General features: G+C 36.7%; 2 protein-coding genes across 2 annotated transcripts; both read left to right on the forward strand.

Moving 5' to 3' along the window:
• The first annotated feature begins 8115 nt into the window (after window positions 1–8115).
• LOC135167092 (uncharacterized) lies at window positions 8116–11831 on the forward strand. The gene is made up of 5 exons (XM_064129954.1): window positions 8116–8386; window positions 8472–8623; window positions 9410–10087; window positions 10804–10927; window positions 11284–11831. Exons 1-5 carry the CDS (start codon window positions 8246–8248, stop codon window positions 11398–11400), a joined length of 1212 nt encoding a protein of 403 aa, XP_063986024.1. The 5' UTR covers window positions 8116–8245; the 3' UTR covers window positions 11401–11831.
• On the forward strand, window positions 11627–16185 carry LOC135167094 (uncharacterized). Its single transcript, XM_064129955.1, has 2 exons — window positions 11627–11737; window positions 11838–16185. The coding sequence occupies exon 2, from the start codon at window positions 14694–14696 to the stop codon at window positions 15528–15530; it is 837 nt and encodes a 278-aa protein (XP_063986025.1). The 5' UTR covers window positions 11627–11737; window positions 11838–14693; the 3' UTR covers window positions 15531–16185.
• Window positions 16186–17875: the final 1690 nt, after the last annotated feature.

A 17875-nucleotide genomic window follows, 5' to 3' on the forward strand; every position in this document is an offset into this window, starting at 1 on the left:
ACTCAGCCTTGACTTTTCCTCCATATAAATAATTGTTTTCATACCTTCCAATCAATTAGTCTCTGTTTTGATAAATTGACACCACAAATTTGAAGTCATAAGCTCATATCCTTCACCTCCATTAACATATTGCATCCCTTCCTCGATAAATACCCCGTCCAATTCCAGTGAAATTGAAATGAAACGATCAGTCGCTTTTGTCATGTCGTCCGCATAAAAATGTTCAATGCACAAATAAATTTGCAAATGTGTTTCATAATTTTTCGAATTATTCACATAATTTATTCTACCCTGGGTTTATCACCGTGCAGCATAAATATAATACTTCAACCCTCCAAAAAAATAGACTACACTTTCACATTGTCATACTCCCAATTGAGATGTGCATACAATATCATGTTAATTATGTTCTTCGCTGGAATAATAATATTCGCTGTACCCCACATGCCCGAACTGTGTTATCCAAACAACTCTAAGATTGTAATGACCATCGTAATAACACGTGCAATTGCCGGCAATTTTTGTGCCATCGTAATTATTAGTTATTACACTATCCTGGGAAAACATATCACAAACATTGGAAATCGATTGAGTGATTTTGATCGAGAATATGGACCCAAACTATTTCCAATGAGAAGCACTAAAATTGCTGATGTGCAAAAATTCATGACAATTATTCCGATGATTGTCATTTGGAGTGGACAAGTATCGATTTCGTGGATAATAATATCACGATTATTTCTTCTCACATCGGCATTATGCACAGCTGTACTGGGTTGGTTGTTAATACAGTACAGTTTGATCATCAATATATTGAGAGATCGATTCAAAAGATTCAATGATGCATTTCTCACCGCATCACAATGTCCAATAGCATTCGAAGAAATCTCATTATTTTCGGAGTACATCGTGAATGATCGTCTGACTGATCAAAATTTTATCATCATCAGACGAGCGAGGAATCGACTCTATGAAATTTCATGTCAAGTTTCCAAATTCTATTCTTTTCCGGTTTTGGTCGCTGTTTTTTATTGCTGTTGCAGCTGCATCGAGAGCACTTATTTTCTTATTATGACTTTAGTACACTTTCACGCGACTTTTTGGAGTTTAGATACGTTAAATTCATTGTTATGGATATCAATGGCTGCATATCCTGTGACAATTTTGTGCGCCAGTGTCAATATGTTTCATTCGGAGGTATGTATAACTGCATGAAAAGAAATAATTTTGCGATGAGAGAAAAATATCGGGAATTTTCTGGAATATATTTTGTTAGATGAATGTTCTCTCATTTGAAACGAGACTCAGTGCGCGCTTTATTTGAATTTCCCGCCTCGAACATATTAACTGATGAGGAAAAAGTTTGACGCGTGAAGTTAGCCGATGGCCTATGTGGCTAACTTCATTTATGTGCTAGTGTTTTCTTATCATTGAAAAGAATTCTATTGTTTTAATTTACATTTTCCATCTTTATTTTACCAGAGGGTTCCCTATAGAGCGTAGATATAATGACATATTCATTTGAAAACGAGTCATAATTCTGTCGGAAATATGTAACAAAACTCACGGAATTTTTGATAATCAACTATGTCTATTGTAGATCCAAGATAGTGGATTGGAGTCTCAAGTAAATTTGTTTAACTTCCTGAAGATCCAATTGAAAAAAATTTACTGAATTTTCATAATCAATGATTTTTTTTCGTCTTCGGCGATCCTCATCTCCCGCTTACCACGCCTCGGGCAGCAAACTTCACACTCCTCACAAACCGCCGTTTATCGTCCTCATGACATAATGTATCATTCCTCAGTCATCACAGGGCACAGCTTAATTGCTTAATTCTACACTGTTGGGATTATAATAAAATAAAAATTTCGATATTACAATCTCTTAATTAAATTTCTGAGAGACTTTTGTTCAGGGAATAACTCAAATTAGAACCTAAATCATTTCAGACACATCGAACTGCAGACATTGTTTATAAAATTATGGAGAACTACATGACCGCTAACAACATCCAATCCAAGTTAAATAATTTTGCTATTGAATTATTACACAAGAGGGTGCAATTCACTGGCTGTGGAGTTTTTTCATTGGATTGTACATTATTACATTCTGTAAGAAATGAAGAGTTTCATTCTCAGACGATGTCATTCCATATTAGTCAACTACTACAATTGAATTAGAGATTTTTACCCACAGATTTTCGGCATGATAGTAACGTATCTACTGATTCTCCTGCAATTTAGACCGTCAGAGGAATAACGATCTGAAAAAATCAATAATTCTGGGAATTAACATAGAAATATTCACAATAAGTTTACTATTAATAATAAAGTGACATTAGAAGCATTAATAACGTGTTCACTGATTATTGACCTTCGTCTCACAGAGGTTTCTTTTTTTTCTTATTATTATTAAACATTTTTAAACCTGGTCGGTTTAATTTGTATACAGATGGTAGGATACAAGAAGATCTTATCGCTTAAATTCTTATCGAACATTTTTCCAGAAATTCACCAATGATCACAATAGATTTTTTTTCTAGTCTGGCCAAAAATTCCCCAGAATAGTACGGTGGAAAAAACTTTTGGTCGCATAATTTTTTAATCATTATTTGTCTAGCACCATTATACAATGAACACTCCCAGAGGACGTGTTCGATATTCTCCTCCTCGTGTCCACATTTACAGCTTGGCGAGCTGATGATCCCAACCCGCGCCAGTGATTCTGCTAGACTATGATGGTTGGCCCTGGCTCTATTTACCCATGATATGGTCTTACGACTCAACTTTTTCCCCTTAAACCAGGGTTTTCTTTTTCTTTCGTAGTAATGTTTAAAATACATTGTTCCTTTGGTTTGACCAAGTTCGAGAGCCAGGTCGCAAGTTTTGTCGAAAGATTCTTACTTGAACTCCTCACGGAAATCACTGAAAGTAAGTTGATAAGCTTCATCACTGTCACGAGTGGTCGCATCCCTCGCCAGCCGATCAGCTCACAGAGGTTTCCTTCTCCTCACTGGTCAAACTGAATCGAAAATCCACGAAGTCAATCAAACACATTAACAGGTCCCAATCCACCTCTGAAGTAAACGGATCTTTAACAAAAATCATTTTTTTTCGTGAACAAATTCGCCTATGATCTGAGCTCAGTAATCCCTAGACTGCATTCCATTCCAGGTATTTAATAAACGATAATATTTGTAATGGAAATACTCTTTTCATTTTAACAATGATGTTAAACATTATCAGATGTGGGATAATAGCTTATCACATTACTACCGTGTGATAAGCACTTCGGAGTGAAAATCCATTTCCCCACATGCATAATAAAACAGTATTCATTACTCCAAATGAACTGCACCTTCACTCAAAATTAAGTCGAACCAGTATCATTCATTTCCCCCAACCAATCATATCCCTCAAAATGTTAACCTCCAAAATTTACGCAAAAATGCGCCTCCTCATGTTTCACATCGCTGAAGTAATTTCCTTTGTCTTCGGCCTAGCGCCGTGCAGGATAAATATAGTACCCCAATCACCTAAGAAAATGGACTATTTCTTCACACTATCAAATTCCCAAATGAGATGTGCATACCATATATTATTAATTATCCTCTTCTCTGGAATAATTATCTTTGCTGTACCACACATGACAGAAGTACCATATCCCAACAACTCGAAGACGGTGATGGTGATTGTAATCGCTCTTTCAATATCCGGAAATTTATTCGCCATCATGATAATTATTTTCTACTTAATCCTGCAAAAACATATCATAAACATCGGCAATCGATTGAGTGAGTTTGATAAAAAATACGGACGTAAATTGTTTGAGATGGGGAGCAGTAGAATCGGAGACTTTCAAAAATTTATAACAATTATTTTGATGATATTTGTTTGGATTGGACTCGTGATGACATCACTTCCAGTACCACCACTATTATTTATAATAACTTCGGCTTTGTGTTCGGCATTTCTCAGTTGGTTTTTGATACAGTACAGTTTAATCATTAATATCCTGAGGGATCGATTCGCCGGACTCAACAACGCGTTTATCGTCGTATCTAAATGTCCAATTGCATTCGAGGATAATTGCATTTTTTCTGGATGCACCATGAATGATCGATTGGTGGTTGAAAATATTATCATGATTAGAAGAGCGAGGAATATGCTGTATAAAATTACCCATCAAGTTACGGATTTTTTTTCGCTTCCCGTTTTGTTTGTGGTGTCGCATTGCTGTTGTTGTTGTGTTGATAGTATTTACTTTCTTATCATGACGCTGGTACCGTTCAAATTTAATGGATTCGGTATGATATCGATTAACTCGATTTTTTGGATATTAACGTGTGCATATCCCATCACAGTGTTGAGTGCAAGTGTTAATACATTTCATGCGGAGGTAGGTATTCCTCGGTTGGAAAAAGAGGGTAACGATTTTTGTTACTGATCTATGTCCCCACTGAGAGAAAAATATCGTAGATATAAATATGTCGTTTTATATGTAGAGTTACTTTGAAAAGATAAAAACAGTTTATTTCTAGGAAAATCGCAAATGATTTTAATACGATACACTATATTCGTTATTTAAGACACTTCCTACAATCTTCAAGCACTCTTAAACAGGCTCTTAAATACACTCTTAAATGCCTGTGAATGCGGTGACCCGGTTCAAGATTTGGATCACGGGTTGTGGCACTGTCCTACCCATGAGCAATCCCATCTAAAACTAATTAGTGGATTACAAAAAAAGGGACTCTTCCCCCCTTATGAAATTCGGAAAATTTGAAGACCTTAGATTAAAAAATTATACTACTAATTGATTCTTTTTTCATCTCATGTAAAATGGTTATTTAAAAGACTATAAAACCTATTTAATGTTGTACTAATATCCTAGTTTATAATTACTGAGTTTGTAAATGAAAAAAATGTTTTCTGTAGCAGAATAAACCGTACGGTTTGAATACAATAATAATAATAAAAAAAAATACACTCTTAAACACACAACACAAAAACGTCTAAATATACGTCTATCATCTAAAAGGCGTCTAACGTCTTACGCTGTTCACTAACGACTCTGACACTCTGACCCTGTTTCTCTTCTCAACCCTGGCCTAGGCCCTAATCGCGTCACGTGGTCCCAGCATCCCTGGACCACGCTGGCGGCAACTATCTCTGCCTGTCACATCTGTGGGTCTCATAAACCCACAAAATATGACCCTCTAAGTGCTTCTAGAGTAGAGGCTTCCATTTTTGTACCAATCCATGTCCATTTGCGGGTTTTTCCCTTAGTAAAGGTTTTTCAAATAGCAAGAATTCAGTCCTTGGACATCGGTTCTCTGAGTCAGTCGTGCCTTCCTCGTGTCAATAATAAAGAGTTCAAGTTGAAGTAATTGATTGTGTTGCTACATTTATTTATCTACTTTTACCCATATCCCAATAACAAATTCTCTCTTTTTGCAAAATCGAATTCAATTGACTTTTTCCTGAATATTTCATCACAACCAGTCAAATGTCAATAGAAAGTTCCATACAAATTCATTAGACATTATTAACCCATTAGTTAGAGTCTTCTGTATTAATGTTTTTTCACGTGTGAAACGTACGACCGAAATTTTAAGTGTAATGCGTCAGGTAAATTCTTGTTCCAGACAGAGCGAACAGCAGACATCATCTACGGAATCGTGGAAATTTTTGCGGGGAATAAATACATCCAGAGCGAATTGAATAACTTTGCTATAGAATTATTACACACGAGAGTGGAATTCACAGCAGGCGGAGTTTTCTCATTGGACTGTTCATTGCTGCATTCAGTAAAAAAAATTATGAACTTTATTCTCACATAGTGACTGAATCAATAATTAAATGTTACCTTTTCCGTTCCAGATTTCCGGAATGATCGTAACGTATTTGCTAATTCTGTTACAATTCAAACCAACGGAAAGTTAACGACACTGGAAAGAATTGATGTTGGAAGTGACCAAAGACAATGTGAAATATGACAGGAAATAAGTTGAAAATATGAAAACGTTGTTAATAGTTTTTCCGGCAATGTAATAGAACCTGTTCGATTGTTGATGAATTCAATTTGATTATCCAAAAATATAAAAATTGCATCCAGCATTTTTCTGCCCACCATTTGATTTACATAATTTTATCGATTGTTATAATTTTCATCCGCTGAAACTCTGTTGCCTATAATGACAATTTTTTGATAAAGAATGACTGCACTATCAAAATTTTCCGCACTTGTGAAGCAGAGAGTTTAGCCAAAGAGGATTGACTAAAGTAGAGGCCCAGATCTAGGGACCCGATTCACCCCACACGAACCCTAGTGATGACCCCAACCGTGGAAGCGCCACCGTCGATTTTGATGACTCGGTTGGCTGTCGATACCCCACCCCCCGTGTACTTAGCAGAAAGGGTACAATAATTAGGAAAACTATCTTATGTATTCGATTGTACATCGTTAGTACATAATTGTACTAGATTTTTGTTTGTTTGTACATTGACTCATTAATTATAAATAATTATCCTATTTTTGGCCTGATGCTGGCCGGAATAAAATGAAAAATTGCTCAATGGGTTCAATAAATCTTCAATTCGATACGAAATTCTTTGCACATTATGAATTACATATTTTTTGTTTGTACATTCCTTGATTAATTGATTAAATAACAAATTAATAATTCTCAGTCGCCCTCCACCCCACACGCTGTGCTAAGTACACGGGGGTCGGTTGAAGCCGCTCCATAAGCATCAGTAATCTATTTATAGTTTTTGTTTCGACCAATATCACTCATATGATTCCGACCAAACATTGAAATGGAAGCACAATTCTTTTCGCGTTCGGTAACGCAACTATCGACGATTTCGATCAAACTCACAAAATGGACAAAAGTACCATTCAGTGACTCATAAACAACTCTTGATCATAAATATCTGCAGTTACCTTATTTCTTTTTTTTTCTTAATGGTGCACCCGATTGTCGAAACCTTTGATATTTTCCTTCACTCCACACCCCACACTGACTTCGAAAGTTTCTTAACGAGTATAAAAAAATCCTATGATTTTGTTTGCATTATCACAGCTAGTTGCTCCAACTGTCTAATGAAAGACCTGTGGCGGCCATCTTGCCCCTCTTTCGTCCGCCAATCTAAGAGAGACTAGTAGACGTTTTACAAACACAATGAGAAAACAGCTTTGCGAACGCCTGCATCAGTTTCCTGATTGTGTTCGTCATGTAGGAACTTAATTCATGTCGAGAATTAATATCTCCCACTATTTAATTATACGACACGATCTTTATTCAGTTTTTAACATATGCGTTTCAGTGAAAGACGATATAATTCTAACCGGGTTGATAATCCGATGTGATTAACTCGAGAAATCATTCCAGAGTGCCCCTAGCCCTCGCTTCGTCCACGGTGAGAGGTCTGACCCAAAGACAAGGGCGTTTTGTCGATTAGGTTGTCGATGTTTTGGGTTTAGGTCATAACCTACCGAAGTGTTTCCCATATTTCCTGGGGGCGTTTACAATGGGTCAGTTGCTGGGGCTAATGTCAACATATTCGCCACAATCATATTGTTACGTGTCCCCCTTCGAATACTCATTCATTTGTCTATGATCTGAACTTGGTCAGAAGAACGATTGTCTTTTGGATAACATTGGCCTTGGTGTGTCTCTCTTCGGAGCTCTTACATGACACATCGTAACACTTCTTGTAATTAATAAACCGCCCCAAACATTTACCAACCTGTGTCGTCTTTATTCTTCGCTGGATATAACAATATCAACAACTGAGCCATTATTAATCAGCCCTATAAATCCCATTAATTTGATGAAAAATCTACAAAGGGGAATCCAAAGTTATCGATTATCCAGTAGTCATCAACATTGTTTATCATCTTCCCATGATCTTTCTAATCAAATGAAATCCTTCTAAATTTCACGTTAAATAGAATCTAGGACGTTGAGGCATAATCACTTGTGGATCGCGAAATCAATAATTATTCAGTTGAAAACCTGTTGTATCCACAGGTCGTCGGTAAGTCAGAAAGTCGATATCTCATATGATGAATGTCGGAAATACCATGAAAGGCCCATCTATGTACTGAATATATCGTGTGGAGGAAAGTAAATCAAGCAAATGTATACAACTTTTCAGTCCTGTCGTGTTATTGTGATACATCTCCGGAAGCTACATAATTTCAGATAGTGTTGTAGATTAATCAAAACAAATCATGGCTAACGCCACTGACGACACTGATTTGCGGAAGGTCAAAGTGAATCGAAAGTTTTTAACATCCAACAACAAGCCCCTCAATTTTTATTTGGATGGTTTCGATGTACTACAATTCTTGGAGACTGCAACAATTATTCGTGTGAGTCATTTTATTTCTAGTAATTCTCAGATTTCTGTTGAGGATGATAATGTACAGGAAGGAATAAATGATTTTCTTTGTGCAGAAATTCGGAGGAAATATCGCACCTCCAGATGCAGAGACTGTCGTTTTATCAATGCCTGACTGCGTTCCAAAGACTGATCAATTACGTTTTCATATTGATTGGCTGTATCACAGCTTGAGGAAGGGTGAACTGCAGGACATTGGAAGATATTTGTGAGTTTATTTGCGGTTAAACACAAAAAAAATCGAGAATATATGGCAGTTTGGTGTCTTACCCGTTCATCCGTTCATAGATTTGTGGATGGAAGATCGATTGATAGCCGGTATACTGCAATCAATTGTTGATCCATCGATCGTTATTAGTTGATTACTGGCAAGGCGGTTAATCAATTAGTGGCTCATCATTCTCTGACGGATCACTATATCGTGAAGGTCGTGCATTCGCTCAAGTACTAGTAAATCTCTTCTCAATTGATCGACTACAGGGAGAGAACATTTCTTTAAAAATGAGGTGCCTGTTTCGTAATCTGCCAGTCAAATCAATATTCGCTAAAAATTACGAGAGAGTTACGCACTTTTTCACTGAACTTTGAAGAAAAATCCAAAACATTTCAGAAAAAGTAGGCAATCGACAAACCATCGACCAGCAGTCGGCCATCGATTAATTGATCATCACATAGCCATCAATGAACGATTAACCAGTCATTGACAAACTGCTCAAGTCACCATCCAATCGATTAACCATCCAGTGATCCACGAGGATTGGTTGATTGCTAATCGGTTATTAGTCAATGATTAATTGCCTCACGGTCGATGGTGAATTATTGGCCAATTGCTAGTCGATCATTATTTGATTGATATGATTTTTTCCAGCTCTCGTATTAGACGTTTTATAGAAAATCCCTCTCCGTGTGATGGAAATTCTTTCCTGCGAAGTTCAATACCTCGTTTATGCTATCAATTTACCTGAGTAATCATACTTTCTAATTTTTTTTCCAGACTACCTGCAAGATCAGCCACTGACACTCCCACGAGTGTCTCATCCAATAAAAGCTCCACTCAATCCTTGCATACTGTAAACGACTCCATTTCAGACGACGAAAATGCCCCCAACGAGCAGTCGAATATTGAAGAACCAAAGAATACCTCTGTGATTAATAAGACAATGGACGCCACGTCCAGGATCGTTATGGCTCGTCGACCTTCAACAGAATTAGAAGTAGATAATAGTAAGGACGACGAGAAACTGGAGGAACGGTCCACGTCGTCTGATAGCACGCATTCTTCGAATTCTGATGATGATTCACCACCGCTCCTGTCCCCTGTACAAAGTGCATCCCAGAGGTCTTCAAAAGCACTACAAGAAATACCACCTTATTGTCAGATAAACAAACGATCCTGTGTCCAGATAAAGAAACCTTATGTGCAGCTGTACAATGCGCCTGCATCTCTCCTGGAGATTCTCCATAGTCCAAAGAGTCTAAGATCGGATGGAAGAGGGAAAGATCTGGCGACATCAAGTGCAGAAAAATCATCCTCTGATTTGTCGACTTCTCCCAAGAGAAATGTTAAGGATGAATCTGTTGTTAAGAGAATTCTGATGACACCTGATTCTGGTACTCAGAAACCACTGAGAACCGTAAAGAAGCGAGGCATGAAGTTCAGAAAGAACAACAAGTATGAACAGACAAACTTTTGTCTTTGGATTATTTGGTATCGAGGATGTAATGTCATCTTTAAAGGATTGAGAAAAGTCTTTGACAAATAGAAGACTATTCTAACAGACTGTTGTCATCGAGGACACCTCAGGCTAAATTTATTCACTTGAATCTGAGTGTCAGAAAATTCCTGCATTTTTTTTAAATCGAATGATCTAATGATGAGGGAACTATCTGGAGTGAATCGGTTTTGTTTTTATATTTTATCTGAAACTTTGGTGCAGTCCTGCATCAAGCAGAGCTTTTACTTTTAGACCCCTCCCCTGTGCTCCTCCTCCGCCACATCAGGCATTATCGGCTTTGCGTTTATTGTAATTATCCTATAAATTTAAAGCTGGGTTCTATATTTTAATTTTTAATTTTATTTCAGTATATTTGATGCCGGACTGTACCAAAGTTAGAGATAGTTCAGTATATCCAACCGGACCTTAAATTCTGATTTCTCATTTTTTTTAAAATAGAAACGATAATGAAATTGAGGGAAAAATTACCCTTCCAAAAATGATCGAGTTTTCCAAACATTTGATATAGTGTTCGATAATTTTTTATTTTACTCTAATATAATCATAAATAGAGCTACTCTAATATCTAGAGCTACTCTAATATAATCATAAATATGTTGAAGACCGGGTAGAACTGTTGTATATCAAGTTATTCACGTAAACTACATTTCAGTATTCATCTACGTCGTCGATATACGAAAGCAGAAGATGAAAAGATCATCAAATATGTCACTACAGAAGGCCGCACTCATCCAGCGCGACTAATAAATATCTCCTATGCAATGCACTCTGCGGGGGTGAGTCGACGCCAACGGCAATTTTCATTATCTTATCACATTACTGGTAAATATATAGAGTATGTCAATCACCAGCAAATTTAATTATTGTTTGAATGAAGGATAGTCGACGTGGGAGGAATTTTAATAGTCAAATTAATTCATCGGACATGATAACTCCGGTCGCTCAATACGACGAATAACAGACCGGAAATCCCGGGATTATGTGTTCGACTCCTCACCTGGGGATCTTCAAAAAAAATCGATAAATAGTTCCATTCAGCCTATTATTTTCAGACTGGTGGCCTGACACTATATAATTACCATATCTTTTAATATTCAGTTCATAGTCAAATGTACGAACATTACGATTTCAGGTGCTGCCAAATCGCACCTTTGATAGCATTCACACTCACCTCCAGAAGTTCATCCATAAGATTCGTAGATTCACTGATGACCTGGACGTTATTCAGCAGTTTGAGAGTCTCCGTTAAAACAGTGCAGCTCCAAGGAGATTAATGACAAAAATTAAAAAAGTAAATAAAAGCCAATCCTTCAAATTCGATACAAAATATCGGGACAGTATTACCTGTTTTTTAAAGTTTTCTCATCTTAACATTTCCATACATCTGAATGAATGTAAATTTGGAACAATGAACATTAATTGTTCGTATATATTCAATGATAATTGAATTCTCATTGAAATCTACTGCATATCAAGCAGAAAATAGATTATCAAACGTCGTGAGACTATTGACTCAGAGATTTTCAACGAGTGATCCATTATTTAAATAATTGCAACATTGATATAACATATATGGATCGCATAACGTAATTAAGTTGTCATACGTTTCACCTTTCTTATTCACTAAGTGGAAATTTGCAAAATGGTCTATGAAATAAAACAACCAATTTATTTCTATTTCCCAAGGGACTAAAACCTACATTTTATTTATCCAATATCCATTTGACTGAGGCCACATGCTATCGCAGACAATCATTACTGTCTCGTGTGGAGATTAATCTTCTCACTTGTAGCTGTACAGAGCAACTTAATAAGTACAATATCAATAAATACATTTACGTTAATGACAGTGGAGGCTTCCCACATCGTAGTGTACTCATAAGTAAACTTGGTAAACCCGATGTCATTGCGAAGGACTGCGTCCTTCCAAAATTCTACCCTCACATTCATCCAAACGTCACCACAATAACAACCTAGGTTTCCAGGATGTGCTTCAAGTCCTGGACTACCGGCATGTTCTAGGGGAAGCTCCGCCAATGATCACCTGAGGCATTCTGTTATTTGTTGTATTCGTGAAAAGGGGATTCCAAATTTTGACTCTTTTCGCCCTATGACGAACATGAGCTGAGGATAACGTAGAAATTGATTTTAGAAAGCTCTGGGAGCCTTAGAAAAATCGTCAATCAACTCATGGATCCAATGTCATTGCATTTATAAAGATATCTCAATTAATTTCCGAGATATTCATGAAAAAATGAGGTGATTCCAATGTAAAAATAGATAAAATAAAAATTGAAAATTCTGGCCTTTGTTCCTTTCGTTTATTTTCTTAGTTTTTAAGGTTTTTAAACTACATTTTCCATGTTTTCGGGCTTTGTTAATTATTTTTACAATTTTCTGAACATTTCCGAGAGTGCTGAACAACTGCATAGTGGTGATGAGATGAGGGAAAGGTCAAAGTGACCACCGTGCTACCTCGCGGCGTTTGTGAGAACTTGTTTTTTACTTCTGGCTGACAATCTGAGAATGATCCTGACTATCCTGACATGAGAATAGCAAATTCTCCCACTTCTCAAACTCAAGATCATCCTGATAGTGCCCCGACCATAATTCATATGGCTCCTCATACAAATTGGGCCTCTTGTGTTGCATAAAAAGTAATTTTCACTCATTGAACAAATAGCAAACAACATGGCCGATGGTCCAATCGTCAATACCTCAGCATCCGCGGATCTACACTCCTCTGAAATAACCTTTCCCTACGACATTAGCATCGATTTAACAATCGACATTCCAATATCTGGCTGTGACACCGACAAAACCATAGCAGCAGCCAGCATCACACTCGTGAGTGACATCTTCGTGAAACACCCCGAGTGGAATTTCCTGGCCACTCCCATGATAAAGGCTCTTGACAATGCTCTCCTCGATGATGAACACAAGTGGGTGACTTCGGACGATCGTCTCGTCTTCAAGAAGGACCTTCACATCAGAGGAAATCTCGTCAACATCAAGGACCAGCCAACGAGAATGAGCCCCACATTTGGTAAGCTGTCGTACAACGGTTGTGTCCACTCATCAAAGGTACTACTGCAATACAAAGTCGAATTTCATTTCCTCCCTGGGATACGCTCAGCCCAGGGGATTTACGAAGCACACGAGTGGAGGAGAAATGACGTGGCTCAGACTGATAACTCTCGGTCCATCAAACTTCGAGAGATTCTCCATCATCATCAGGAAAAAAAATCTTTAAATTATGATTTCACATGGAGAGAGGGTTTTTTCTTTAATAAGAATAGCAAGGACGACCAGCAAAGTGGGTAGATAATTAGAGCACCAGGAGGATGAGTTGATTCCACTTACGTCAATTGATCTGATTCGTGGATTATTAGGAATAGTTAATTATTAATTATTACTTCTTTATCATTCGGTATTGATGATCGAGTTCACATGTGGAGTAAAAGGAATCCGTTAACGTACATCAGTACTGTTTTATGATACCAGAGTCTAATTGCCTCCCAATTCTGTTTTTTTACTGAAAGGGAATATCCTGCACTTTCTTTTTTAAAAGATTTTTCTGAGTAAATCGAATAATTATTTTTATTTGTCCCAGTCATTGGACTCAAACCACTCAGTCATCCGAAACCTCCAGATTTTATCACTCCCTCAGAAACTGCTGATAGGACCTAACGATACAACACATGCGATATAAAGAGTTCACTGAACTATCATCACGACTGCATTCTCAATACTAAAAGTTTTTTCGTTTTTTTTGTTAGTTAGCGTTGATAATAATATACAATTAATTATCAGTCCTTCATCAGTTGATGTTAATGACTCATGGCCATTGACTAAAAGCTATATGTAGATCGGTTGATAGTCAAACGCCAATTGAAATGTATTTTTGTGATACTCATGGTAAAATACCTCGTCGAAGTCTTTAAAAAATGTCTCATGTAGTAATGTACTTAAGCCTTATGTACCCTATGAACCATAAATTATGTTGTTATTTATGTTTTAATACGGCTAATAGTATTTTTGTTGAAGATATGCTATAATTTTAACGATTATAAGGTCCTTTAGGTGTCAAAAATACTCTTAACTTTGACATTAGATCTCTGTTACATGTAGATTATATATTTATAGCACTCGTTTTCCAAATCTTGATAAATAGAAAATCGTCATAATTCCAGGTTTGATGTTGTTTTCGAAAAGTAGCTTTGGAATTAAGCTAAATTAAGCATAAAATCTGATAATTGTCAACGAAAAGCATTACGTTGTGTTCTGATGTAGAATAAGACCTGAATCAACTGCCCCCAATTATCTAATTAAATTTGGTGTCATTCATCTGCGTTGATACCTGCTTTCAAAGCCCCTTCATCCCACCGACTGCTATTGACACACCTCCGCCTCGTCCTGCCCATCTGATTGTTCAGATCACTCGCAGTTTCGTCACTAGGCGGCACCAACAAAAACATTTCCACAACATTAAGCCATCAACTGACATGCTCGTCCTTTGTCTGATGAACATCTGAGGTTAAAATGTCACAGTACAGTTCGATAAGTGAATCACCCTCAGAAAACTCATCATTCTCGTCCACATCGTCATCATCATCATCGTCAGGGGACAGTGAGATGTACCCAGACCTGCGATTAGATCCTGACTTTGTCGGTCTAGTGCCATATTTCTCTCGCAAGGAAAACACATTCATTTACGACATAAGTATTGAACTCACCATCACGACCAACAAGAACCAGGCATCCTTCGCACGAGACTGTGTTCGAACAGTTCTGCTGGTGATACTGGGAAGAGTGTTCCACGAACATGAAGAGTGGAAGCAAATCGGGATTTACCTGATGGAGATACTGGAGGAGAGGATGAATGAGAGTGGTTCCTGGACGACTGAGAGGCGAAATCATTATGTTTATAAGGGGAATATTGAGATCTCAGGACATTATAATCAGCTGAAGGACCTTCCGGAGGACCTTCCAGTGATCTACGAGAATATCGAATCGAATTTTCCCATGTTGACTGGTGGAAAATCGAAGACAAATCAGAGAGTTGTTTATCGAGCGAGTTTTTTCTTGAGCCCTGGAATAAACTCTGCTTTCAACTTCTACAAGGATCATGGATTTGCCTACTGTGTGCCGAAGTATCCTGGGGTGGAGGGACAGGAGACCCAGAGGTGTTTTAAACTTTATCTTAAGAATATTATGAAGCATCAGAGAAGAGGCGTAGACGTGACGTATGATGATCAACTCGCTTGGGGGACTGTTTACGATGCCATGAAGGAGGTCAGGGAAGATCCTAATTACGAGTTTTCGGGGGATGAGAGTCCTGATGGGTTTTACAACACTCGATGTCGAAGAAGTTACTAGTTTTTTTTGGTATTTGGTAGCAAAAGGTCGGTAGGTAATTAACAATATAGATTATATCAATGAATATATGGAACTATTGTTGGTGATGTATCTTTACGGTGACATTATGACATAAGGAATCGTGATACCTCAAATTAATTTGACATTGAACAGAGGATCGCGAGAAAATAGGCACCATTAGAGTGCCATTAGGGAGTTTATGAAAGATGTACTAATTATTATTTGTGATAACTGCAGTAATTAGGTACGAAAGAATTGAGGAAATTGACGGGAAAAATTGCTGATTAATTATGCAGCTTATTTGCATTCCTCAATGAACGCTAAATATTTTCTTTCTTCAAAAAAATTGAATTTTTTAATAAAAGTTCCTCTTTTCAAATTTTCTGTAATTTTTCTGTCAGGTTTTTAAAGGTTTTTTTTTCTTTTTTCACTGAAACATTAACAAAGATATAGAGAACATATCTTAGAAACTTTGTGTCCCGGAATTTGTCATGAAGAACTTAGATAGAAATATGAAATTACTAATTTTCCTGTGACCGCGTTCTTGTTGGCAATCTTCTTTATCTTTTAATTCAGAAGAAAGCTTTATAGACTTTAACTACGTCGATCCTGACTTATTAACGACTGAAGTCGAGTCGTTTTATTTTTCTGGTTTAATTTAATTGAATGCAGAATAATTTGCATTGATTGTTGAATAAAGATAGAATGGATACTGACTAGAATAGTTGACGAAAAACAATTAGTAACTGATGAATGCAATCATTCACGTTAATTCTACTATATAATGAGACTTGAAACGTAAAAGGTAATGTCTCATCTATTCTATTGTATTCTTTGATTCGTCTATTTATTACTCGCTGTGACCATTCGATGATGAGCCACGAAATTTCTCATCCTCTAATAAATAAGAAAATCCCCGCATAATCTTCAAGTAATTAGTAAGAATTTTCTTCGTACGAAATAGTAAAAAACATTTAGGTGTCCATTGTTTATGGAATTAGGGGTGTTGGCAATATTAAGTTGATGTGTATTGAGTCTATTTGGGTTCATGAACAAACCTCGCAGATCTAAAATTACATGGACCCACAAACTCTGAAATGTTAAGTTAATCTAAGCTTATAATTAAGGATCGATAGTTTTCATTGCACCTTCAAGTTCAAAAAATTTTATATGTTGTTTTTTGTTTGTCTGGTATCAATAAAAAAATATTTTTCGTTGATTGACACATGCATAGTTTCTAGGAAATGTGATTCATAAAATAATCATAATCGATGGGCTTCTTGAATCCGTATTGTCTCTTGTAGAAAATAAATATTTCCCACTATTTAATTATATGATACGATCTTTATTCAGTTTTTACCACATGCGTTTAAGCGAAAGACTCGATATAATTTTAACTGGGTTGATAATCCGATGTGGTCAACTCTAGAGACCTTTGGGGCGTGCTGCTAGCCCTCGGTTCGTCCAGGGTGAGAGGCCTGACCCGAAGACAAGGGCCTTTTGCCTATTGGGTTGTCGGTAGCGGATTATGTATAAAAAGAATAATTAAGGATCATTAAAATAATGGGGTACAACATCACTCCAGACACCTTGTATGAGCATACATTTGATAGGAAAAAATTTTTTTTGGGAACGTTATTCATATCACATGTTGGTCAAGGTCAAATAAAATTCCAAATAAAAAATTTGCGTGGCACATTTGATATGAAGGCAATTCTAAAGCAAAATGAATTACTTGAAGGATTTTTTTCAATTCAAGTGTTCGCGGCAAACGAAGTCGACAAATTAGATTATGAGGTAACCATCAGATGGTAAAGAAACAAATTTTTTATCGTCTGAACAGAGGCAGGAAATTTTTTATAATTTGAAATTAACACTTTGAATTCATTTTCTTTATTGAACAATAAAGTCTAAAATTATGAATAAAACTCAGTGACATATGGAGTGATGATTTCATTGGTTGTTTAAGGACACTCGATTCATATGTCTTTTTCCTCATAAGAATAACCCAGGTTTTTAACGAAAACCATTGATTTTTTAAAAATATTGACTCAAAAATCGGAAAATTCCGAATGTCTGTGGAGCATGTTAAAAGTTGAAAGTTAAAAAATGAAAAATGTGCTGTTTTTATAAATATCTTAACAAATCGTGGAGAGTCATAGTAAACAGTTTGTTTCTGTTGAAAAAAATCGTGTTTATTAAAACCAATGAAATACGAAAATTAGATGACAAACATTAGATACTAATTTTTCAATTTAAAAAAAAGCACCAGCAAGAATGGCTTGCTGGGCGTGGGCGTCACGTCATAAGTGCGCCCTTTTTAAATCCCTTATATCTCGTCCACA

This window comes from Diachasmimorpha longicaudata, chromosome 10 (assembly GCF_034640455.1).
Source record: "Diachasmimorpha longicaudata isolate KC_UGA_2023 chromosome 10, iyDiaLong2, whole genome shotgun sequence".
Taxonomy (NCBI): Eukaryota; Metazoa; Arthropoda; class Insecta; order Hymenoptera; family Braconidae; genus Diachasmimorpha; species Diachasmimorpha longicaudata.